Here is a 25,695-nt window from a genome sequence, read left to right on the forward strand (position 1 = left end):
TTTATGAACGCGCGGATCCTCCTCAAAGACTTAAAACCTTCAGAACTTTGCTAACTGATGTTTTAAACCTGCAATTGAGGGCACAAAAGCGGAGACAAACATTATTCAGACAATCAGGAAAAGATGTAAAAGACACTTTGAATTTTATTGTCTTATTATTTCCCCGTAATAAAAATACAATGCACCAATACAACAGGGACATGGAACATAAATAATCTACAGATGAAGGATGATGTCTGCCATGTTCTACTGTAATAAATTCTTTTTTATTGCCTTTGGACTCAAAGAATTAAAGTTGGATGTACTCATCAGTATTTCCTGTCTTCCAGGAAAGAACATCACAAGCAGAACATGAGTCACTGGACTTGCATGAAGGTATTACATAGCATAGTTTCCATCTCAGATCCTTCCAAAACCACTCAGATGTCTGTCCCCGAGAGAGATCAAACTCTCCACCAGAGGGAGCCGCATTCCAGAGTTCAGTCATTTGTTTTAAAGGGAGAAAGTAGCCAAAAGATCCAAAACCAAGTAAACAGAACACTGTCAAGAGTAGTAATAATATAATAATGGTAAATATGAAATATGATAATCATGACGATACATATGCACAATAAGTGAAAGGATCACAAGAGATCAGATATTATCTCTGCCAGGCAGGTTTAAAAGGTGAGCCTTGGGGGGCCACAAAGGGGGGGGAAATACAGTCATACAGGTGCAGTGATGCTCCTCCACGGAGCTGATGTCTAAATGGCTCCTCTGCTTGCTGTGACATGATAACTGAATATTTATAAAACCTCTCTCTGACAGACAGAACATAAGAATACAAGCACAGAGAGGTTTACAAAATAGATAAGTGTGCATAAAATAAAGAATTCTACATAAAATACAAAAGTAACACCAGATTTGATTAGACATAGACACACATAGAAGAATGTATGTCCATTACTCAGCAGACAGAAAGAGGAGGAGGATGTATCAGCAGAATAAAGACAAGGGGATGGTGAGCAGGGGAGCTAAGTACTGTAATAAGCAGCATCTGACAGGGTAACTTCAGTGTGATGCCACCCTCCTCCAACATTTCAACTGCATCCATCTCAGCACTTATGCATTCACAATCCTGCCTCTGTTTCTGCCCTCCATTACCCTAAATTTCCACATGACACGCCAGCGACATGCGACAATTCCTCACTGTTAGCACGGCTGCTCAGTGTGGTGAGGCTTTGTCTGCCATGCTTTTTAAAAATGGTCGAAACAATAAGGCATGTAAAGACCAGAATGCATGTAATTTATATCTATATATATATATATATATATATATATATATATAAACTACCTCAGCACTGAAGCACAAATGGGGAAAAAATCAACCGTGCTCCTCACATGGGCTGCAATAAACATGCAGCCACACACTGAATCCCATGCATTATGGAGTGAATCCATATCCCTCAAAGATTTCTCCTGTCAGTCTCCGACACTGACAGCTGCACAATGCCTCTTTTATTGTTAACCAGCCGACTATGCAAGGTACTAAAGACCTACATGTGGGAGTCAGAGAAGTCATTTAGTAAGTAGGAGAGTGAGATTCAGTCAGTCAGGAGCCGCCCATCTTGGCTATGAATAGAAGAGAGGAGATATGCATGGCCATCTCCAACTGCTCTGCACTGGAGGTCACGAGCGCCTCTGGCCACTTCGTCATCATAAATGCTTCAGCTACAGACTTCGCTTCACTGACAACCAGTGATATTTGTATGCTCCTCTATGCATGCCTGCACAATCGCTCATGTAAATATTAATGTGATCAGAATTATGTAGCATCTATGCTGGCATAATATTTTTATGCTATATGATCTTTTTAAACACTAAACTAATAATAATGCTGTACAATGATGAGATAATGATTTAATTTCACCACCATTTTCTGGAAGCTAGGTAAATGTATTAATATTTGTATTACTTACATAATACCAAATCAATTATTTATTATATCGGATGAAAGCGGATGATATGTGAAGTGCTCTATGATCATGTTGGGCTACCAATAAAATTACTGCTGATCAATAGGGCTAATAATAGACAGCTGAACTGCTTACATTGATTTAACAGTCACAGCTCCTAAACACAAACAACATATTAGAGGGTAAGGTAGAATACACAACAGGACAACAGCCTGTTTACTCATCTGGTGAGTGAAAAAGAGGGAGAAAAGGGTGATGACACACACTATTTTGAACATGTGCAAATTGGCGTTCTTAATATATTCAAATCATGGGCATGTGTTACATGCAGCAAACACATTTTCAGTGCAGCCAGCAGGACGTTCTGGAGGTAACTGCAGATAATGTCTGACTGGAAGGGGCAGATCATATGTACCAGGGGCATTTACTCACTTTCTATTTGTCAACACAAGAAAAAATGATAAATGTCTCGACAAAATTCAAATAAAATCATGCGGTCGTATTTTGGTCTTTATAAGAAATGATCACTTCATTTCCATTAATTAGATCCAGGGATGCGTCTAATGAAAGATTCTCCCGAGGGAAGAAAAGCATCTGCTAAACTATGTGGGTCAAAGGTCAACATCAAGTCTGACAAGAGCTCAGGAGTGCTCCGGGGACACTACGGTTAGAAGAATCATGGCGGGATTATTACGAGACTAATTCTTGTCATGTAGCTGACATAAAGGGAGTAAAGTGAATGGGAAGAAAAGGGAAATGTAGGAATTATCTGGCTTGATGTAAATGGAAAATGCCAGCGGTGGACAGCATTAACGGTTAAGGTTTTGTCAATTTTGACATGAATAGTAGCAATGACACAACCCACCAGGAGGAGGCAGCGGTGCAAACCCTGGGGGCAATTGTCCCACTCATCAGCCTTCATCCCCAAATGAACGCGCCATAATATTAGCAGTCCAGAAAATGGTAAGAGAAATAATGCCGTGTGCATAAACATGTCTTCACACCAAATGCCTGTTCTGGGAGCAGAGCTGATGCTGGACCTGGTGACCACCAACACTAACAGCTGACTGAGCTGTAGACATAAACCATATCAAAGAAATTCCAACAATTAGCTGTACTTTTCATCAAGTGTGAATAGCAAATCCCTGGAGAGGCTGACAGAAAAGACTTCCCCTTTTTACTTGCTGCATGCCAAACAGTTCCAGGCGCGTACTGGTTGCTACGGGCCAGCGGTGACTGAATTGTATCAAAGGTAGTGCAGTGGTTTATATCCCTGAATGGGGACGAGCGCCAATGACAAGTCAGCAGGGATGATGTTTCGGGTTCCTCTTCCTTGAAATCTGCAGCTCCAGTGGGCACATAAATCTGTTGTTTAGACTGCTAATTTTCCACCTCCAAACTTCCACAAGGATCCGACAATAAAAGCTTTCTTCATTCCATCTTTCTGCTACGGCCTCCTCAAGCCTGCCAGTCCATCTGTGCCTCTGCTGTATCCTTTGAGCTCCTTTGGCATGGCTCAGTCCGTCCCTGGCAGCCACCGTTCTTTTCATTTCACATTTCTCCTTTACATCACCTTTTCCCTGTGCTGGTTTGCTGTTCTCCTGCCTCTCCCTCCAAGTTTCTCTCCACTCTAAGCCAAATGAAACTGTATTGCAATGTCACCAACTGCTGACTAAGCCTGTTGGTTAAAGCTGCCTATAGAGACAGATAATGGCGTTGTTATTATATACAGGAGCCTGCGAGCTGGAATCAATGATACTTATGGGGTAATCTGCATTTCTCCTCTCTGCAGCTCTTTACATATAATGATCTAAAGGAGACAACAGTAAAATCCTCTCTGGGATAACTGGTAATTTATTCTGTCACAACATGATTATAGACCACAGAACAATGACAACTTCGACAAAGTCCGTGCATGAAATAAAGAGAAATGTATATATGGTCCTGGAGAGCTGCAGCTCACGCATTCCTGAAATTGCTTGTTGTGGGCTGTCATTTCACTCACCGTTCTTGGGTAAAGATAGTTCTTTTAAAAGCATTTCATAGAAATGTCTCAGGGATTCTTGTCAAAGCATTCAAAGCTCAAACTCTTTATATACGGCCAATTAAAACTGTAAGTAGAAGACGGTGCCCCGTTCTATCAGCAGCCTAAAAAACTAGAGAAGCTTATATTTCATTTTAAAAGTTTTTTAAACAGTTAATGTAAAGTAAAAAAAAAACGTCTACTGAAATTAAAAATGTCTAAGTTAGCTAAAGTCACTGAGAACTGGCTTATGAAGGTTTTAAAGTGGGAAATAAGTTACATTTTCATGAAGACAAATAAAAAAGAAATGTGAATTCATTATTCACAATGGCACCAACAGATTAAAGATTTAAATACACCTCATGAGGTGAAACATGACTGAGGAACAAATTTCATTCATACTCAGTTCCACCTAAATCCATCCAGAATAATTCCAGACTAATTACATTGCTCTGCTTTTTCTCTGTGCCGAGGTTGTCAAGTGGTAATTTTAATATTTTAATTGCTGAACTTGATGATCTATCTCCCCTGCTCATTTAAAAACAAGTGCCTCATGCACATGCAGGAAATGTAAAAACACTTAGACATCAAATCAGGCGTATCAATGAGGTCACATTTTGAATTCATAAAAGAGTGATCCTTGATACAAGAGATCTGCTTGAACTCTTGTACATTTGAGCCTGTTGAGACATTAAGAAATTCTAGCCTATCCCACATTTTTCAAAAGCTTGTTTTACGTTTAATTCTGTGGACATGGGTCTTAAACACTTAGATCTGGTTTAATGATTTGGTCACTAAGTATATATAAAGGTGCAGCTTACAGTGTGATGCCCTGGGGGCTGTTTTGGGGGCTCAGATACCAGCTGCGCTGCTAGCTTGCCTGTGGTTGCCTAAACTGGCTGCTAAACTGGAGCAAATCCTGTGAGCTATTTCAGTGAATCAGCCTGACTCGAGCTGCTAACTTTCCATGTCCCAATTTGGGTTATTAAGCCTACAAAAGTGTTTGCTCATCACTCTTCTGTAATTCTATGCAAAACCTGTTTGTGGGACATCGTGAGGTTAGAGACACATGCAAAATATACCACTATGTTTCACTGATTCTGAGGGGGAACTGAACTATGGAGAGCTTTATCATCAGGGATCAGGGGCCTTAAATGGGTGAGCAATCTGAATGAACACACAGGCATGATGTTCACTGTGAGTTCACTGAAGATAAGTGGAATGCTTGGGGTTACGGCCAGGTCACGCTTGGCTCAAAGGCTACAGTAAACGTCACTGACCTAGAATAATACCGACCAAAGCAGCGCCAGGACTACAAATCCCAGCCCTGCATCCCACCTTTCAGTCTGTGTGTAATGATTCCATCTGTCACTATCAGCTGGGGTGCAAGAACACCACCAAGAGCTTGCGTACACGCACGCACACACACACACACACACACACACACACACACACACACACACATGCCAAAAAACAGAGACATTTCAGCTGGGACTGGCCTTCTACTACAGCCAGTCTGCAGGCTGATCGCACTAACTCCAAACACCATTAAAGGCGAATGTACTCCTAAAAGTGCAGCAGCAAAGACCTAGATTTTGCTTCTGGCAGCACCTCCCCAGCGCAAAGAAAATACACTTCAACCGCTTATGTTAACAATAAGAAACACAGAGATGTAACACAAACAATATATTTTCCACTTATTTAACTTTAACCTGTATACATTCACACGTGTACGCATGTGGAATTGCTCCTCTATAAGCAATATAAACAACAATTATACATTTGCCTTTGGTGATTCTATGTTTATCTGACTGAGCTATTCAATTATTAATATGAAATATGAAACATGTCGGCCTCAGCCACAGAAAACTTTAAGAGCCATCAAGGAAATAAGGTCCTTAGAAAAAGAGATTGTCAATCTCTCTACCTACAGAAACGACCTGCTATTCACTCCTTTAACTCTGGAGGGATTTTAAATATTAAAGCTCCGCATGCTGGTCCATTTCTGACCTTCCTTTATAAACATAAAAAAAATCCATAAAAGAAACACGAACAAAAAGGACACGATAGCACAAATTAGAATTAGAATTTCAATAACAGTAGGTTTTGATTCAGATGAATAGCAGGGCTACTGACACAAAAGTATTATTGGGTGTCGAGGTGGCTCTTTGAATGTCCGTGTTCAAGTGTTTATGTGTCCGCCTGCTTTTTGATATATGTATAGTTTAACAGAAATGCGTCCATGGCCAAGGAAAGCCGATGTAAATAATAAGATATGCAGACGGCACGCACATCAGTGTATCCTGGGAGTGAGAGCACGGTGAAAAGAAAAGATGATGCTGCAGGCGGATGAGGAGGGACAGCTGATATTCAAAGAAAAATACAGGATGGAGACATTAGCTGAAAGGGAATAAGGGAAAAAAGAAAGGTCAAGGATGAGATTTAAACAAGGGAGAAATGACACGCTGATGGATCAAAAGTAGGAATGAGTTTTAAGTGAGAGGATGTTCAAACTTCTCCCAGGATGCACAAAATGGAAACCACGTCTTTGTTCACATTTATCATCATTAGAGTTTGCTCAGCACAGTCTTAATGTTCCGCATAAAGGTGGTTACCATCAGAATTAATCCACCAATTCAAGACTGAATGTGAAATATGGGCTGTAATAGGAATTTTAAATATTAATACCTGCATAAAGTCCACTTGGAGAACTGTGGAATTGTCATATCTACTCCTTCTATGCATTTTATGTGAGCGAGGAAAAAAGGGGAAGACGTGTGAAAGCAGGTTGGAAAAGGGTGGAGAAAAGTGTGAAGTCTGATAAACGAGGATCCGTAAGGAAGGAGGGAAAAATGTGGTGAGACCAAACGTGTCAGATGTATCGGTAGATGATGGTATATCTGTATATTACGCCTTTAAATTGCATCTGCTCTGGCTCTCTGGAAACCTTGGGGACACCTATTTCTGACCTCATGAAGTCTCACGGGAAGCCTGGGTGGCAGAGAGAAGCTGCAGCTCCTCTCTGGTTCAGTGAAACATTAACCCGCTGTAAATCCTTCTTGTTCAGGATCAAAAATTAAACATCTCCGCACTGGTGAAAATCAAACACGTCTTTGTGCAAACAAGCTGATGGGTTAAAATTCCGAACGTCCCACTGAGCTCCTCAGCAGCCGAGAATCAGAGAATTAGCCTCGGGCTCGCCAAGCACTGGCGATATCCATATTCATAATGGTAATAGCTAACTTGATAAGCTATCCCCGCTCTGTTCTGCCTCTCCTGTTGTCAACACTTAGCAACGAGTGGAGGTTTCACCACAGGCGAGTGACGGGAAGCAGACGGACGACCTTCTGTACATCAACATGGAGCATTCTGCTGTGTGTGACACTGCCGATCCTATGCAGCCAAGCTGGGGTCCACTTCTCATCCAAATCAATAGGAAGTGCAGCCTCTCACTTAACAGTGCTTCAGAAGTCAAATGGTTTCGTGGACATCTGCCAGCTTTGGTCGCCTGGCCTCTCGCCAGCACTCCTGTAAGCAAAGTGGCTGTGTGATGCATGCCTGGAACTGTGGTATGTCAAGACGTTTGGACTGAATAAAGTTGCATTATAGGCGTGATTTCATCGGCCTAAAGGTCTTGAAACAGCACTGAAACAGTAAAGCAACATAATATTCACTCAGACCTAGTTAAAAAAAATAAAGAAGCCAAGGATACGGACACACACATTTTCAAAAATGGAAAACACATTGCACTTCTTTTAACTTAGGTTTCATTAATATTTAAAGTAATAAATAGAGAAGGATGAGCTCAAAGATGATTACATTGTCAACAATCACGCCGTGTCCAAACATTGAGAGCAAGCAGGACCATGAAACCAAATACTACAAAAGCAGGTCAAAGTCCAGGGAAACCGGCGGCACTTGTAGATCGCTACTGCTAAAACTAAAAAGCTCATAAAAGGAGCATTTGATGTTTCACTACAGGGCCTGTCAGAACCCTGGGGGACACAACGTCTTTCCTCTGATCATCTCCAACAACATAAACCTAAATTTGCATACAGACAGTGTAAATCCTGTGATTGGCTCAGTGAACATCTGTAGCCCTCATTCCCAACATTAACCTCGGCAAAGCTACATTTAGCCACACCTGTAATTAAACATATAATGACTCAACACAAATAGACCGTTTACTGTAGTTTTCAGTGTCTCTTTTGGAACCCTGTGACTAACTTCCATATAAAAACTAGTAGCACTGTTCTGCCTCACATGATTTGCAGGGTTGTAAAAAAAAAAGCAGTTAAACTTTATCTGCACCATAACTACTGTGATAAAATGCTGCAGCTATCACGTTTTCAAAGGGAAAGAAATGCTAATCTTTGTGCTACAATAGAGGAGACCACAGTTGTTTACTATAAAAACTATCCGAGTCCATATAATAAGCTGAGCTACTTTCTTCAGAACTCAGACAGCGTGCCCGCTCGCTGTGCATGCGCCGCACTACTCAACTAAACATCCTATTAGTCTGCACATTTCATACAGCCATTAGTATTTAAATATGCGTGAGCTGTTTCTTTCAAAATGCCATTTTTTTTCTCCTCTCTGCTTCAAGTAGTGTTCTCCAGTTTTCATAAACAACTTTTTTTCCCCTTTATTCAAGGACCTTTTTAAATGTCAGGGCCAATCAAACACAGCACGACAGGTCTCGGGGTGGGAAATAAAATACAACTCAGAGGGCAGAGAAGAGGAGTTATGAATATTCATGTGGTCGGAGGGCTCAATGGTTGCTGTCTAAAAGAACTGTGACCAGCGGAAAACAGTTTGGATATCAAGAGACAGCTTTTTTTGTCTCCCCCTCACCCTTTCCAAATGTCAATGTCAAAGCAACACAATGGGCAAGGCCTTGTGTGCCCACGAGTGACTCCCAAAATCCCAACATCAACTCTTTTTTTTTTCCTCCTTTTAATCTGTCAGCAGATTTGGGCAGGAAAGTTTGTCGGCAAAGTGGTGCTCAGCAGAATGGCGAATAAACAGAGCCATCACTGCGCTGGCTGGAGCACGCTTCAGCATTTTAGGCATCTCTTTCATTTAACAGCTTGCCTAACATCAGCAGGATGCATCCTCCTGACACAAGACTCTGTCAGCTGGACTGGAATTGGGCCCTACCGAGACACAATGGAAGCATTTCTCCTTTTCCCAGCGTCGTCTCCCTCCGGTGAGAGGAGAGCCAGTGGAAAGGGAATAATACAACACATATGCCTGTGCTTTTTCGTATGTGTGCGTAATCCTCTTTGGGTAATTTTCCCCTACGCGGACAAGGACCTGCATCTGCATCTGTAGCTCTCATTCTCCTTCATTTCCTGCTCCCCTTCATTAGTCTCTGGCTCCTCTCCGGCTTCAGTAAGGCGCAGTCATCCAAGAGGACGTTATTAGCTGTCAGCGTCAACAAGCGGCGACGGCAGCAGCGGGCTCGGTTTGGTAACAATGCTCGCACAGAGCCTCTTCTCAGCTTCTCAGAGGCGCAGGCAGTCAGGACAACCTGCTGCGTTGCAGATGGTGCTTTGCGTCTGCCGCCTCCTGCAACAGCAACACGCATGCATGCGTAGTTTGAAGACGGTGCCACTATTCATTCCTAATCCTCTAAGGTTTTCATGAAAGTTAGCTCAGACCGCCAAAGCCAAATAAAGGAGGGAGGTGGGGACAGACTCCCCCCCCCCCCTTTTTTTATTGGCAAATACACATTTTCCATGTTGTAAAGGCAGTTTATTAAATTTGCTGCACCCAATCCACCTGCCCCTTCCATCTCCATCTCTGGCACCACGTCCATAAATGCATTTGAGAGTAATTAGGACTCCTTTGGACTAAAATGGCAAGTCATTAATGGGTAGCAGCAACTCATGGTGTGATAGTTTACACCAGTTGGGAGGCTATTAGAAAGCCAACCCCCCATGGTCATAAATATAGGGAATAGCAAACATTCTGCACTACTCTCCCTGTGCTGCTCAGGCATTTTCCACCAATCATAAAAATGGCTTAATAATGAAGAGCAACGCTGTAGCATGCATCCACTATAGCTTACATTAGGCTGTAGTCATTGAAATGATTGCCTTTTACTCCAGCTCACACTACAGTAGCGCACGAGGTGTCTTGTATCTTCGATTTGCACTGTGCTGACAGGACTTATCATTAAAGACAGACACCTGCTGTCATCTGGCCCAGCCCACTTCCTGATCTGTCCTCCATAACTGCAAAGCGAAAGCACTCAGAAGACTTAAGACGCAATGGAGCATGTTTCAACAGGCATGAAAGAGGTCCTGGAAATCAAGGAGTGCACCAATTACAGTAAAGGATGTTTTTAACATCGAAGTTCCAGGTTTTAACACACCTAAGGTTCACACACCGACAACGTAATCACTAGGACACTAAAATCTTCTCACAGCAGCTTTTCTAAGCAGCTTCATCATGAGAATTATCAGATGAGTCCAAAGAACTATTTTAGCAACATCCAAATGACTTTGTTAACTGGAATATTAGGCTTTGAGAATATGATTAGCCATCTGTAAGTACTGGAAAGCAGGTGACACAGGTGTGATTCTATCCTGCTTTTGTAAAAAAGTAAACATTAAAAGACCAGACGTGTCAAAAAAAAACAAAACATACTGTGCAAACTGAGATATCACTCTTTCCCACTTCCTGCATCGGTGCCCGTGGACAACGAAGCAGAAACACACGAGAGAGTAGCACTACAAGCATGTTGGACTTACACAGTTCTCCCTACAAGCACAAATCATGTTTTCAATCACAGCGCACTGACTACACGTCACTGGGGAATACTAGTCGTGGAGAACGCGACTCCCGATTCCCAGAGCAATCACGCAAACACACAGCAATAATATTGACAGTTCCCATAGTGCAAAAGTTATGCGTATGACATAAATATGAAAGCTTTGTGTTTGCATACTCTTGGCATTTTTCTCCCTCACGGCAATAAATCAAAAGTCCTGATAGAAGCAGCCGTGTACGCCGTTGCTGCCTGTGATGCTGTTGCCTTGAGAGGCAGGCTTTCATATATGGAAACACACAGACCACAAAGACAGAGAAGTCCACCCCCCTGGAGTTGAAAGCATTGGATATAGAAGTGGGGAGGGGGGCTGCTGCAGGTGGAACTGACTGAAATGGGAATCAGGAAAGCCCAGGAAGCAATGGCAATTGTCTCTGATCAGCATTTGATATACTTTTGGGGGCAATGTGCTAAGAGCAGACCAGTCAGGATGGTCTTTATGCTCCTATTACTGATTCTCAAATGCATTTTTTTTTTCTTAAAGAAAGAGCTTCTTATCATTTATAATGGCCTTTTCTCTGCAGGCAGGCTCCAGTCTAAGTTGCCTTGCCTGTTGTGACAATGCCCACAGGGGGAGAGCAGATGTCCTTTGCCAGCAACACATCTGCATACACCCTGGATCCCCACCCCTTCCCTGGCCAGACAATGGAGCCGCCCTCCTCCTCCCCCACTTCAACCCAAAAAAAGGAGAGAAGAGCAGGGAGAAAAGAGAGTTGCTTTTGGAGAACCAATGCCCACTCTATCAAAAACTGTGAAATGAAAGGATTAAACTTGTCTTTGAGAGCGCAGAGGCTCACGTAAACGTCACTAATTAGTCACGCGTTAATTAATAGCCCGCAGATGACAAGTGAAGTGAGGCGGGATTACGCGGGTCGGCGAGACACGTTTAAAGGACGTCAAAAAAGAAAGAAAAAAGAAAAACTTCCACCAAACTTAATCAAACTCCTTGTTATGAAAAGATTATAGATTTCTCCACAAGACACCCGTGGACGATTAAACTTTGTTGTTCTAGGCTCTTTCTCATGATTGACTCTTTACCTTACAACTGTCCAGCTCGTTTGGAACTTAATCGAGTCCATTCCCACATCGTTAAGTGGACTATCGGCTAATGTCTACTCCCACCCTCCCTTGTCCCTCCTTACTGATGGCGCAGGGGACACATGGACAGCGACGCGACTGCATCTTTTAAAACTGCGGAGCACACACCGAAACCATTCACAGCACCTTTGCAATCGGTTTTCTTGAAATCCTACCTCGAATGGATGTTTACAGAGAGTTCAAACGTCGGCTTTGAGGGGGTCCAGTAATAGCATCGCAGGCTACGCATTTGGAATTCTCCTGTTATCTTGGATTTGGACAATCATCCACCTTTAGATGACATAAAAACTTAATCCCGAACGTAACGGGGCAACCTCCGGCGCCGGGAGACGGTGTCTACAGTCGGTTTTGACGGGGGGAAAGACCCTCGGCTCTCGCTGCGCCTGCTTGTCCTGCTGTTTACTTATAGGCTTCATAAACACTCCTATTCTTTTGCTCCTGCCAGAATTGAGAGGTGTGTATCAGTTTGCTTTTCCTTTTTTTCTGTCGCTTTTTTTTTGAGTGAGGCGGAGCCTTTGCCCACTTCGCTCGCGCTCACTCACGCGCGCCCCGCGTGCACAGACCATCAGATACTTAAGACAGCGGACGACAAAAGACTGTGGGAATGTTCCGTAAAGATTTAAAAGACATTTTATCTATCTATCTATCTATCTATCTATCTATCTATCTATCTATCTATCTATCTATCTATCTATCTATCTATCTATCCTCCAAACAAAGAAAATAGCTAGTAACAAGTTATTTTATAGGCATATAAGGAACACATTTAAAAGAAGAAGCAGACTATATTGATCCAACAGTTGGGATATAACAGTTTTTACAACATTTTTTTAACATTATGCTGCCCCAGCAGTTGAAGGTTCGGAACCTTGGTCCTGCGACCCTGACCTTTGAGCCAAACGAACTGCTCCTTTTTAAATTATGTAGCTCACAGGAAACTGAAACATTGCTTAATAAAAAACGGTGTCAACATACAAACTCTGTACACAAAAGTAAAGCCCCACACCAGGCTTTTGGAGCTTCTGCTCACAGAACGTGAGCATAAAGAATCAACATAAAATGCAGAGGAACTGCCACCGCGGCGAGTTTAAAGTCAAAGAATGAGGACAGGCCGGGTCCATAATGGGTTTCTTTATTTAATCTCTTTGAATGAATGCGCGATCAGGCACGCTACATACATGTGGCTGCATTTGAAATGTGCTCTATTGATACGAATACAATTAATTTCAGAAGCCACGGCCAAATTACTATCGCATAAATAAATAATTTACATCTTTATTGAAATTACCACAATGTTCATCACATTATGGGTTGATGTGATTGGCTTTGTTTGCACCACTTATTAAAAGGATGACAGTCAACACACAGCTATAATCTGCTCAGTGAACAGTAGGTATTTGAGAGGATCAGTAGTACGGACCGCATATTGCTGCAGAGAGACATGATTTCTCCCCTCAATTCCTTCAGGCAGGGATCTGAGTGTTTGACCTTTTTAAAATGCAAAGCGATTCTTCTACTCCAGAGAGTGAACGCCAGGCTTATGATTGTGCCGCTAAATTTGAGGGACTTAGAGCAGTAACTCAGAGTGAGAGAGAGCTGCTCTGCACCTGCTGCAGTTGAGACTCGGTTACTGGGATACAATAACATCTCCGAGGGTTATGTTAATCTTTAAAGACGGGTTATTCTTATGTGGTTCCACTCGTTACTTCATTTGAATGAATATTTCCCTTCAACCTTGAATGAGTCTACCACGCTAAAGTCAGCATGTACTACAGCACCTAGTTTTACATAAAGGAGCTGTGTACAATAACACTGATTAGCATCTAGCATCACAATAAACAGTCAGCATTCACCCACCCCATCTAGTCATGTCTCACTATTTCAGTGGGTAATCTTGCTCCCACCGTATTGATCCCTTCCGTGAATAAAGATTCAAACTCCACAGTGTTTTGCATCTTTACTATAAAAATGAAGAGAAAGAGAATGTAACAGCACACAAAACCTCTCTGTTTCTGAGTCGCATCTCATAAACTGGGAACTCGTCAGCCATTGATGCACTCTACATATGGGACATTGTCACGAGCTGCTAGCGCAGGCGTGTGATTTAAATTTGATGATCCCATATTGTTAGCATGTGCGCTGCAACAGAATGTCTATTGAGAGATGGTATAATGCGAGACAACATCCCTCCGACATCTAATTTCATTACAGCCATATTACTGCCTTCAAAGTAACATTCACTGACATACAAATGTGCCTCACACATTATGTCTGTTTCCACCTGCCACAGCAGTTCACAAGGACTAAACTAAAGTTACGGGCATAAATGGAGCTGAAAGCAGGAAGTTGCACTGTCCCATTAGAAAATAACAGCTGGTCACACTACCAGCAAAGCTAATATTAGCTTATTTCATATGTCAAAAGGCTAAAATGTAAGCTTGATTCTGTTGCAGTGTCTTTCCCAGATAAAAGATCTCCTCAAATGGGACAAAACCTATTTTATTCGCGGGTTTTTGAAAGCAAGACCTTTTTTAAAAAGAAAGGAAGCAGCTCTTGGGTTGAACCACTGAGGTCATGATGAAATAACCTGGTAATACTAGTTATTTCATTACGTGAATACTATTCATTCAAACCATAAGTATCTTTCTATCTTAGGTTACCTTCGCACTCTTTCCTTCTACTGAGGCTACAACACACAAGAAAAAAACCTTTAATATCTTAATTTACAAAAACAGCATGTGATTATGCTATTTAATAGCAATACATGCCAAATTCTGATTGCGTGCATGATAAATCAGTTTTCTATCAACCACCTCTCTGATTGCTCCTGGGTGGGATTCGAAAACGCACTGCTGCTTGTTGGTCTTCCTTCACATCAAGACTAATGTAATTATACTCGCCACCTACACACGTATTAGCATGCAAACTGTGCCGGTGGTTTGAGAGATATAGGGCGGATTGTGAATAAGAGAAAGATCAGCACCGTTTCTGCACTGCTCAATGCCCCCACAAAAGGTTATTGTATACACACACCTCACGGCTGCAACATAGGCGACATACCAGCACAGGACTGCAGATAAAGCACATTTTAACACACACGGAGGGTGCAAAGACACAGAAACACACCCGTAGAGCTTCATGGCAGAGTGTTGGCCTGGAAGCTCTTATCTCCTCTGAACAAACTCCTCAAGTGATGGGAATGTTCTCAGGATGTTATCTTGTCCTCTGTGGAAATGAGATAGTCGGCCACCTTATCGCCACCCTCAGACTTTGGAGGCCCCCCCTTGACCATTACTGGAACAAGGACCACTGCGCTGCCAGGGGACTCGAACCAACCGGCTGCCTGAAAGTTAAGAGATTGCCAGAAAGTGCTGCAAGCAGGATGATTGACAGAAGATTGGAAGAAGTCTCATTGCTGAGGACTTTAACCCCACGAAGAGGCAACTTTCTGTCCAGAAGGTCGATTCAGACAGGATGCTGGGGGTTTGAGGAAGATGCTTTATTAAATCAGATAAATGGAAGAAGAAAAAAGAAAATCTCGAGAAATCGATGAAGCTGAAATTGGAAAAAACGAATAAACACAACTTGAAAGAGAATAAAAATGGACATCCCCGATGAAACCCCAGCATCCTTATGGCAACCCCCCCATTCAGTCCAATTTTTGTTTTAAAAAGAAGGTAATAAATAAAGATGCTAGACAAAATGTTTTTTACCCAGCTCGCTACAGGGTTTGTCAAAACAGCAGAGTGGCCTGTTTGGAAAAGAAACACAAACTGACACACACACTGACACACACACACACACACACACACACTGTACATCAGCATAACATAAATCTTCCTTCTGTTTGCCATCACTCTGGCTGTCTGGCAAATCCATCTCTAGTTTTCAAAGCACTTTTTTCTCCTCAAACAGGTGCAAAAACCTCTCAACTCAACATATCAAAGAGACGCATGCACCTGTGAATAAATCACAGCAAACAGTAAGAATGCAGACTGGGGCCTCCCAGCACCAAAGAGCTGGGATTGAAAGTGTCTCATTTAATATTCATGAAGTGCACGGCTTTGGTGGTTGAATGCTTGTTTACTGAGATGTGTCTTTTGTCCTTGAGAGAAGGTTTGATATTCCGTAACTGTATTTATATACACCGTGTTTCCACTTCTCTGTGAAAACACATATCCCATCTAACAGGACGTATGGTATCGTGCTAAATGATTGACATGCTGCTGCTGCAGAGTCTCTGAAGAGCTTCTGCTCCCATGTGTGGGATTAAAAATCCCACCATGAATCTGACAGCGATAATGAGGGTTTGTGATTAAAGGTTGGTGCGGAGGAGTTCTTCAAGTTATGGCAAGTCCAAATGAAGTGTAGTATGCAGCATCCCCAGGGACAGAAGTGGCAAACAAAAAGTGAGGCCCAAATAGAAGCAACTGTCAAACACAATCAGAGGTGTTTTTCACTGGCAAACCCTCCTAACGCTCATCTGCATGACTGCAGCACCTTTTATAGGTGTTCATATTAAGATTTCCCAATGTTTATTGGTACAGGATCGTGTGATCATAGGAGTGGTCATGATGAAACCCCTCACCCTGTCAGTCATGCACCTGCAGGCAACAATGTGCAAGATAATCCCGACGTGAACTCACAAAAGGGAGGGTGTGACTCGGGTCCTGCTGAACAAAACCAAACAGATGAATGTTGAGAAGTGAAACAAACTCCTCAAAGGCTGGTGCTGTATGAAGATCGGCTAATTGCTGCAGCTGAAAGGTTTGTGAGAAGGGAAAAAAACCTCCCTGATGGCAACTTCTAGAACGAAAGCAGCTGGTCAGAAGGCACTCGTGAGAAAACATCAGGAGCTTGGAGAGAGTGGTTGGGGACACTCCTCTCTTAAGTGCTTTTCTCAGAGCACTGTTCGCTGTTATTCACTCCCACGCTTTCCTCATCTGTGGGCGCTACACACACACACACACACACTCACTCACACACACACACACACAAACAGATCCCTCCTCCTCCCCTTAATCCCCAGAGGTGACACAAACACATGCATTAACTCAAATCAAGCTCAATTTATTCTGCATGCTCCAGTTTAATGCCAATTTGTCGACAAAACGTGATATTCTATAGTCTGGGAATTTGTCCCTTTTATTTTCAGTGCATTCTAAATGAGTTGTGGTGGATATTTGTGTTTGTAAAAGATAACATACATTTTGTGAGTTGCAGATATTGAGCCCAGTTACAATTTGTACAACATAATGCAACACCTCGACTGTCAAGTGACCATTTATCAATCGACTCATGTAGCTCTTCTGCCATCTACTGACTTTAGTAAAAACTACAATTAGACCTTGCAAGCTCAAGTAAATTTCCTCGGAGTTTCTAAATTTAGTGGCACCATGAAAAATGTAGATTTAGTTATCTTTGTATTTAATTGCCTATAAATCTCTATCTAAAAATAGATGACTGGAGACAGAGATGTCTTTCAAACAGTAGGTATGAGACAGGAGCTTCTATGGATTCTTGTAAAGACAAGGAGGTCCCACAAGGAAGATGGTATATCATCTACTGCTATATATCTATATAGATAGATAGATAGATATAACAGATGACAAGCCTATTTCTTTGTGCTTTGAATGCTTTTAAGTTCCTCAGACCTATGCTGAAGAAAAGAGAAAACAAAAGAATAAAAAGCATACCGTTGAAATAATTTACTTTCTAGATTTAGAGATTTCTGGTTAGAGAAATTCTTGAAGTTCGACTCCCGACGTGATGATGTCGCAACCTGACTCACGAGGGGGAAAATGGATTTTCAGGTATGAAAATATAGATTTCAAATGCTCTTATTAGTAAATACCGCTAAAAGACAGGTAAGAATTTCTTTTTATTTTAGCCAACATAGGATTCTTAAAAAAACAAAACAAAGCAAATGTATATATTTTCCTTAGTTTATCTTTCCACGCAGTATTTGTAGAGTTCGGAGAACGTTCTTTTATCTAAATACTAACATGACGAAACGCAGAACACACTCGAACTTACTTTACCATTCTAGAAAGCTTACCTTTCTATCTACTTCCGGGTCAACTTTCTTTTTAAATAAAAAAATAAGTAGAATTCACAAAAACAACGCATTATTTAAACGTATGTTTTAAAAAACAATATACTATAAACAAATAATTTACACAAATTCGACTGTTGAGAAAAAGAAGAAGACATATTTACGTGTATTTTACTGTCAAACCGGAAGCAATTGTTTTCCTCGTTATTGTGCATAACGTGTTCTGTCAATAGATTGACTATTGTTGGGGAACGTACAAGCTCCTGGTTCGTTTGTTAAACTTAATCTAACTTTTGAACAGCTACGACTGCTTTGTAAGCATGTCTGACATTTAATTTAGCAACTTCGTTACATCGGTTCCATATTTCTGTTTGTTAACTCTTGTCTGTGGTTTGCCTGACAAGCTAGCAAATTAGAGCAATGGCCAAGTTTGTTTACATTAGCTTATACTTCTAGTTATATGTTGTCCTCCAGTTTTCAAAACCATGGCTGAATTTCCAAGTTAGTGACGTATCACCGGTGATTTTCTGTGGTAAACAGACGAGTTCTGACAATATGATCGAAGCAGCTGGCGACAGAGAGTCTGAAATCCACACGGATAATAGCAAGGAAGACATTGGTGGTTCTGCCTGCTCAGGAGAGGACAGCAGACACGTAAGTCACAATCTTACCATTCATGACGGACAACTACGATCATGTTAGTTCGCTCCAGTACCGTTGATAATAATAAACCTTTACAGTTATAGACTATAGGTTTACCTCAAAACCTTGGTTCTGGCCTACAATATAAATGTTTGTCTCTAGCCACAACACAATAAATTTAAATGAATATAGTCTATGCATCAACAACTAATTATTTTCAAAAGTTTAATTTCTTCCTGTTTTTAATAGAACACCCATCAGGGTCAAACCTGGTTTGAGTCTAAGCCTTATGTAAGGTGATTTTGTTATTTCTAAGGATGCTCAAACATGCCAGGGTGAGAGTGAAATAAAAAGCTGCGCCGTGGTCAAGTACTCTGCTGCTCCACCTCCCACAAGCTATGCCCTTCTGCAAGAGAAGACTGACCTGAAGCTGCCTCCTGCCAACTGGCTGAGAGAAAGCCCGCAACTGGGCAGTGCTGGCACCACCATATTAGGATCCAGCAGCAAGAGCAAGCCCTTTTCTAGGTACAACCTCTTGAAATTTTGCACTACTATATCATACTTCATATTAACTTCTCTTTTGTTTGTACTGAATGGTTTGCTTATATTTGACAGCTTTGGAATGGCGTATGACTTCATTGATTGTGTCGGGGATGATGTGGACGTGGTTTCAGATTCTGAGGTTTGTATAACGTTTAACATAATATGTACTGTAAGAATAAGTCTTTAATGTTTTTTTTCTTTCTTCCAAATTCAGAACATCAAGAAGCTTTTGAAAATTCCCTATAGTAAATCCCATGTCAGTATGGCTGTTCATCGGGTCGGGAGAACATTGCTTTTGGATGAGCTGGACATCCAAGAGCTTTTCATGAGCTCTTCTCAGGTGGCATTTTTAATATTCAAGTCCTTCATTTGACCTGTATTATAACATTTTTCATGGCTTTATTTTTATCTTATTACTGTGTGTATTTCAGACTGGAGATTGGACATGGCTGAAAGAGTTTTATCAGCGGCTAATAGACCAAAAGTGGCAAAGAAAAAAGAAGAGTAAAGAACGCTGGTATCAGAAAGCAATTCTCTCCAAGTTCCTATACTATAGGTGGGTAGTATTGGCATTTCTAAACTGATGCAGAAAGATAATCTTTACTGCAACTTTAAAGGTACATTTCTTATTAAGCTGTATTCACATAGTCTTGCAACAATTGCCTTGTATATTCCAGTATCAATGGTGATGGGGCAGCAGAGCCTGTATCAGACACATTCAGTGAAGGAGAAGACAATAACTTGGACGAGGATTTCAGCTCCTCTTGGCCCACCACCATAACCAGCACTCAGACTGGTGCAGAACAGTCTGATGTCCCTAAGCAGGTACAGCATTTTGGCTATCCAGCATAGTTGTAATCAGATTCACTAAAACACTGTGGGTTCATTTTGAGTGGATTAGGAGGAGTTCTATATGTACAGACATTTACAACATTCTGTGGTACCACAAATGTACAGGAAAACCTGGATGTGGACAGCGAATTTGCTCTGGACCAAGTTTGGTTCTCACCTAAAGAGCAAAATCTCCCTATTATCTTCAATGAAGGAGAGAATAGTCAGGTAATAACATTTAACCCCCTGTGTTCTCTGATGCACTAGGATAAACCTAATGACACTAATTTGAATTGTTCAACAGGGATTAAGAAACGACTTTGTGCGGAACATCATGTGGACATTTGAAGATATCCACATGCTGGTTGGGTCAAACATGCCTATTTTTGGAGGCGGGCGCTATCCTGCTGTCAGTTTAAGACTCAGGTTGGAATGAAGAAAAGTTTGTCCCTAGATTAAATTTATGTGGTCCTGTAGTATAGCTAAATCTGTCATATGAATTTATTCCTGTGCTGAATCTAATATCCATCTTCCTTGCTGTCTTTTTCAGAGACAACAATAAACCCATTAACATTCTGACGGGAATTGACTACTGGCTTGACAATCTGATGTGTAATGTCCCTGAGCTTGTCATGTGTTTTCATGTCAATGGTATTGTTCAGGTAAGTTAAATGTTCTTTGGGTGTTGATGAATATTATGAAATGGTAAATTGAAGTCTTAACGTTTTCTAAGGACAATGACCTGCAACCACCTGTCATATAATAGAACCCATCAAGATCTCAGAGTTGAATTTAAAAATATTTTGTTTGTTTTGATGTCTTTAATCTTTTTTATTTGCAGAAATATGAAATGATAAAAACGGAGGATATCCCACACCTGGAGAATTCGACCTTTTCCACCAGGGTGGTTAAAGACATCGCCCAGAACATCCTCTCTTTCCTCAAGTCAAACTGCACCAAAGAAGGTCACACCTACTGGCTTTTTAAAGGTTGGAATTTAATGCTTGTCAGGGGCATTAATGTGGTCTGGGGAGGTCTTGGATATTTTCATGGATATTTCACATGTCATTGTGTAAATCTACAGCTAGTGGGAGTGATATTGTGAAGCTTTATGACCTGACCACTCTGTGTGAGGAGGCTGAAGAAGACAAATGTCAGAATCCCTTCACTCTTCCTGTGGCTGTGCTGTTATACAAGTAAGTACTGTATGTAAGAAGAAATCTGGGGAAGTATGTGGAGATGAGTTTTTATTGATTGATTAGCATGTTTAACTTCCATTTCTAATGCAGAGTTGCCTGCAACTTGATGCTCAAGGCAAGACAAAGCAGAAAACATTATGGCACAATCAGAACTCTGCTCCTAAACTGTACCAGACTTCTGGATCAGGAAAGGCATCCGCAGGTGAGCAGATCTTTGTGCAAAAAGGTCAAAATATAGATTTAACTGCCTCTGGAGCTGATCTCCACCCACTCACACCTGTTCAGATCATCGCCTCAGCCCACTACATGCTGTCAGAGCTGTTTCAGCTCGACGAGCCTTCCCAAGAAGACGTGGAAGAGTCGCTTCGGGCTGGTGGCTCGGAGGATAGCTACAGCGATGATGACAGGGAGGAGGAGGACGACGACCTGAGTGATGGCAGTGACGAGAATGGATCCCACAGCAAACAGGATGACAGAAAAGCTGTAGCTGTCATTCGCTCTGTTGGAGAGCTGTCAGTCCCAGAGAAATACAAATCCACTCACCAGATCAGAGTGAGTCCTTTTTTTGCTTAAGTCATTTTATCTGCATCATAGAGTAGGTGACACAAGTAGTCAAACCTAAACTCCACCCCCCCGTTTCTCATCCCTGCAGCCCAGTTGCTCTCTTCCTGTTTCTCAAGACAAGGAGGAGAAATGCAGACACGTCCTGAGCTACGTGCTAAAGGCAAGCGCCTCCCATCTACTACTACCCATTTGCATGAAAATGTCTCTACTGCGTTACTTATCACTGTAACATGTGTTCCACAGGGGCTAAAGGCAGTGGATGGCTCCATCAAGGAGAGTGATCTGCCAGCGGCAGATCCTAACACACCCATTCCTCTCAAATATGATGCAGTGGGAGCTTGTGCTGCCGAATCAAGCATCTCTTCTCTTCTTGAAAGAGGTCAGTGTAATTTCAGGGATAACTGACTTCCAGAAGAAGGGATCTTTGTCACTGTCACGTACGCATTTCCCTTCCTGTTGCAGAATGACTGAGATATATTCTTTTAAGAAAACAATTCTTTGCTTTTCTGTGTCTCATGTTCTGGTGTTGCAACCCACATTACCAGTGGGTCCATTGCAGGAGGGCCAGAAGCAAAGAATGCGTTCAGGGATGATCTCCGGCTCATGGCAGCATCGCTTGAAACTGCAGCTTTTCCTCAAAGCCTCCAAGGCGTATTATGTCCTGTCCGACGCAGCTACTAACTTGTTGAAATACGGCCGTGCTTTGCGTTACATCAAACTATCTCTACAATGTTATGGTAAGGTCCACACTTGTCATTACTGCTATGTATTGGACTATGTTTTCTCATTTATAACTATGTCAAATGAAAATAATAATTGTACTGTTTCCTGCTGTTGCCTCAGATGCTTATTGTTCTGTGAGCAGTACACTGCACCCACAGGTGCTGCAGTTTCACTGTCAGTGTCTGTCCCTATGTGGCGACATTCAGCTGATGTTGGCCCAGAATGCCAACAATAGAGCTGCTTACCTGGAGGAATACAGCTACCAGACTAAAGAGGATCAAGAGATCCTACACAGCCTACACAGAGAGAGCAGTTGTCAGGGTCAGTATTTGGCTTACTGACTAAAACTTACCAAAGCCCCAGTTTTCTCAAGTTAAAATGTTGCCAATATGTTTGTTATTCACTTCTTTCTAGCCTTTGTCATGGCAACAGACCTAGCCACAGACCCAGAGTACCAGCTTTTTGTGAGCTTAAAGTGCTACGAGGCGTCTTACGATCTGCTCACCTCTGACGCCCTGAAAGACCATGCCTCAGATCAGCTGGCTCAGGTGCTCAAAAGACTGGGAAACATCCGCAACGAGATGGGGGTGTACTACATGAACCAGGCTGCAGCGATGCAGACTGAGAAAGAAGGTATTTTGGAGATGTAATGATCAATTTAATCGAGATATTCCACTGTTCTGCTTCTACATTAAATTGAACTTGCTAGTGTAATGTTGTGCCCCCAACACATCCTCCTTATGTTCTTTTAGCGATGTCAGCGGTGTCTCCAGGAGAGCAAGAATTGTGGAAAAAGAGTTTTGCCATCTTTGAGAAAGGCATGAAGGATTTTGAAGCCATCGGCGACAGCACCAACACAGCCTTGCTACTGTGCAATACTGGCAGATTAATGAGAATCTGTGCTCAGGCACACTGTGGCATTTCTGCCGAGCAGAACAGAGGGGAGTTTTCACCTGAAGAAGCCCTTTATTACAACAAGGTGCCATGTCAAGCTCTACATATGTTTGATCAGCTTATTTTAAAGTCTGTCTTGTTCCAACTCTTCAATTTTACTCACCCTAGGCCATAGAATATTACTTGCGGGCTATGAGGCTGCTTGAAGGCCGAGAGAGTCACCCAGCTGTGTGGGACAGTGTAAACTGGGAATTGTCCACTACGTACTTCACCCTGGCTACTCTTCTGCAGGATTACGCTCCCCTCTCCAGGAAAGCCCAGGAGCAGGTTCCTTTCAACACAGTTGGATTCAACTCATGGTGTTTTGGTGTTGAGGATTGCAACTAGCTGTTTCTGTCTGTTTTTGCAGATCGAACGTGAGGTCACAGAGGCCATGATAAAGTCTCTAAAATACTGCGACCTACAGACTGAATCGGCTCGTCAGCCACTCTATCAGTACAGAGCAGCCACCATCCACCACCGCTTGGCTTCTATGTACCACAGCTGCTATCGCAACCAGGTGGGTATGAGCCTGCTAGACTGAACATTAGCATGTACACCTCTTGATCATCGTAGGCTCAACATTAAGTTTCGACCTTTTGATCTGCATGACAGTCAAGCTGTGAGTCTTGAGTGATGGGGTGTCTGTGTGTAACAGGTGGGCAACGAACACCTGAGGAAGCAGCATCGAAGTCTGGCAGAGCTGCACTACAGCAAGGCTGTCTCTCTGTTTCTCAGCCTCAAAGACGCCCCCTGTGAGCTGCTCCGCACCCTCCTAGAGAAGGTGGCCTTTACTGAGTTTACTATGGCAGGTGAGCACTCCCTCACAGCCAGTGATGTGATGTCAGCAGGATTTGGAAAACTTAAGCTTGTCAGCTCAAAGCGCCCAACAGTGATGCTAGGCATTATGTTTCGAAAGGTCAGAGCAGCAGCACGGCTAAAATGAAGAGCCTAACGGGCGCGATGGAGAGTATGACCGAAACTCGACATGCTTTCCAGCTCATTTATAACGAGCTGCTGGAGGAGCAGGTAAAGATATATTTAACATTTCTGGGCTGCAGCGCGGTTGGGCTCAGTTATTGTCGTGACCAGTACACTCTTATATATAGATTAGCGAATCGGACCCCAGTGAATCAGCAGAATCTGGTGACGTCACCGCTGGCGCCTCTTCTGGACTGAATCTCCAGGAAGTGATGAAGTTAATAGGAGTGTTTGAGCCAAGTTTCTCCTTTCTGCTGCTGCAGCTGATTAAACTAATGACAACCATGAAACGGAAACCAAGGTAGGGAAAAAACAAAAAGCCTTATGGAAAGAAATATACATGTAAGACAAACTTAATTGCAAAAATAATTTGTCTATTACAGCAACAAAGAGGACGAGTTGCTGAAAACCTATAAGAATGTGTACTCCAAAGTGCTGCGGGCTGAGAAAAATTCACCTTTGCTCAGCCGTGTCAAACTCTACCTTGAGCTCCTGGAGCAGCTGACACTGGAAGCAGGAAGAGAAGACACGTAGTCACGGCTGCATCAAGACTGGGTCAGGATTCAGGGAGTTAAAGCCTCAGAAACATGCAGTTTGAACTTGGAAGGAAATAGTAAATACAAAATCTTACTTCGTTTATTAGGAACAAAACATGTATGTGTTTCCTGCGGTGCCCCTGAGTGCGTGCATGCGTGCGAGTGTGTGTTTGAGAGGGTGATTTGTTGAAAACCATTTGGTTTGCCTACTTTTTTCTACACATGAAAGCACACAGCTTAAGAAAGATGGCATCGATGGTTTGAAAACATACGGACGTGGATAAACCATTTAATAAATGTGAAAACCAAATCTGTAATTATACATTTCTCCCCCAAATAATTTAATGTATTATTTGATTTCCAGATCAGTGTACAATAGATAAGCAACCCTGAAGAGGACAACATTTGACTGTTGATTGCATACATATGCATTTATATCACAGTGGTTTGCTGTGTCAAATAAAATATATTTGTTCATATTAATCTGTCAATCGCAATAATGTACATTTCTCTTTAAATTAGGCAGCAAAACAGATTCAAACTTTCAAGCACTTCTCCAGATTTTATAAGCACTTTTAAATCCATTGTTTTCAAATACATTGTATCTATTTTTGTGTGGATTATTACTGTGATAAAATCTATAGGAGCTGTAGATAAAAGAATAACTGTGTAGGGAAACAGAAAAACAGCAAATTGCAGATCCTCTGGGCTGACAATGTTTGAATTAAACTTTGTGTGTATAGTTAATAGACTGCTGATGGCTAAAATGTACCTGGA

At 42.0% G+C, this 25,695-nt stretch overlaps 1 protein-coding gene across 2 annotated transcripts; it reads left to right on the plus strand.

Moving 5' to 3' along the window:
* Positions 1-18,178: 18,178 nt before the first annotated feature.
* Positions 18,179-25,665, plus strand: edrf1 (erythroid differentiation regulatory factor 1). 2 transcript variants are annotated; one of them, XM_011603232.2, is made up of 26 exons: positions 18,187-18,232; positions 18,507-18,620; positions 18,925-19,133; positions 19,224-19,290; positions 19,366-19,491; positions 19,583-19,707; positions 19,829-19,976; positions 20,109-20,210; positions 20,287-20,408; positions 20,533-20,644; positions 20,824-20,971; positions 21,067-21,178; positions 21,272-21,383; positions 21,467-21,733; positions 21,834-21,905; positions 21,989-22,124; positions 22,291-22,482; positions 22,589-22,789; positions 22,883-23,101; positions 23,221-23,447; positions 23,531-23,689; positions 23,772-23,921; positions 24,060-24,213; positions 24,321-24,430; positions 24,511-24,683; positions 24,766-25,665. In XM_011603232.2, exons 2-26 carry the CDS (start codon positions 18,522-18,524, stop codon positions 24,914-24,916), a joined length of 3,693 nt encoding a protein of 1,230 aa, XP_011601534.1. In that variant the 5' UTR covers positions 18,187-18,232; positions 18,507-18,521; the 3' UTR covers positions 24,917-25,665. The 2 variants fall into 2 exon arrangements, with proteins under 2 accessions (XP_011601532.1, XP_011601534.1); XM_011603230.2 differs by having other exon boundaries at positions 18,179-18,620.
* Positions 25,666-25,695: the final 30 nt, after the last annotated feature.

Source organism: Takifugu rubripes, chromosome 4, assembly GCF_901000725.2.
Source record: "Takifugu rubripes chromosome 4, fTakRub1.2, whole genome shotgun sequence".
NCBI classification, from domain to species: Eukaryota; Metazoa; Chordata; class Actinopteri; order Tetraodontiformes; family Tetraodontidae; genus Takifugu; species Takifugu rubripes.

Coding starts and splice junctions, on each gene's coding strand:
- edrf1 (XM_011603230.2), top strand. CDS start 18,522: ATGATCGAAGCAGCTGGCGACAGAGAGTCTGAAATCCACACGGATAAT. Junction 21,179..21,271: donor GTGGCTGTGCTGTTATACAA/GTAAGTACTGTA, acceptor TTTCTAATGCAG/AGTTGCCTGCAACTTGATGC. Junction 24,431..24,510: donor ACGAGCTGCTGGAGGAGCAG/GTAAAGATATAT, acceptor TCTTATATATAG/ATTAGCGAATCGGACCCCAG.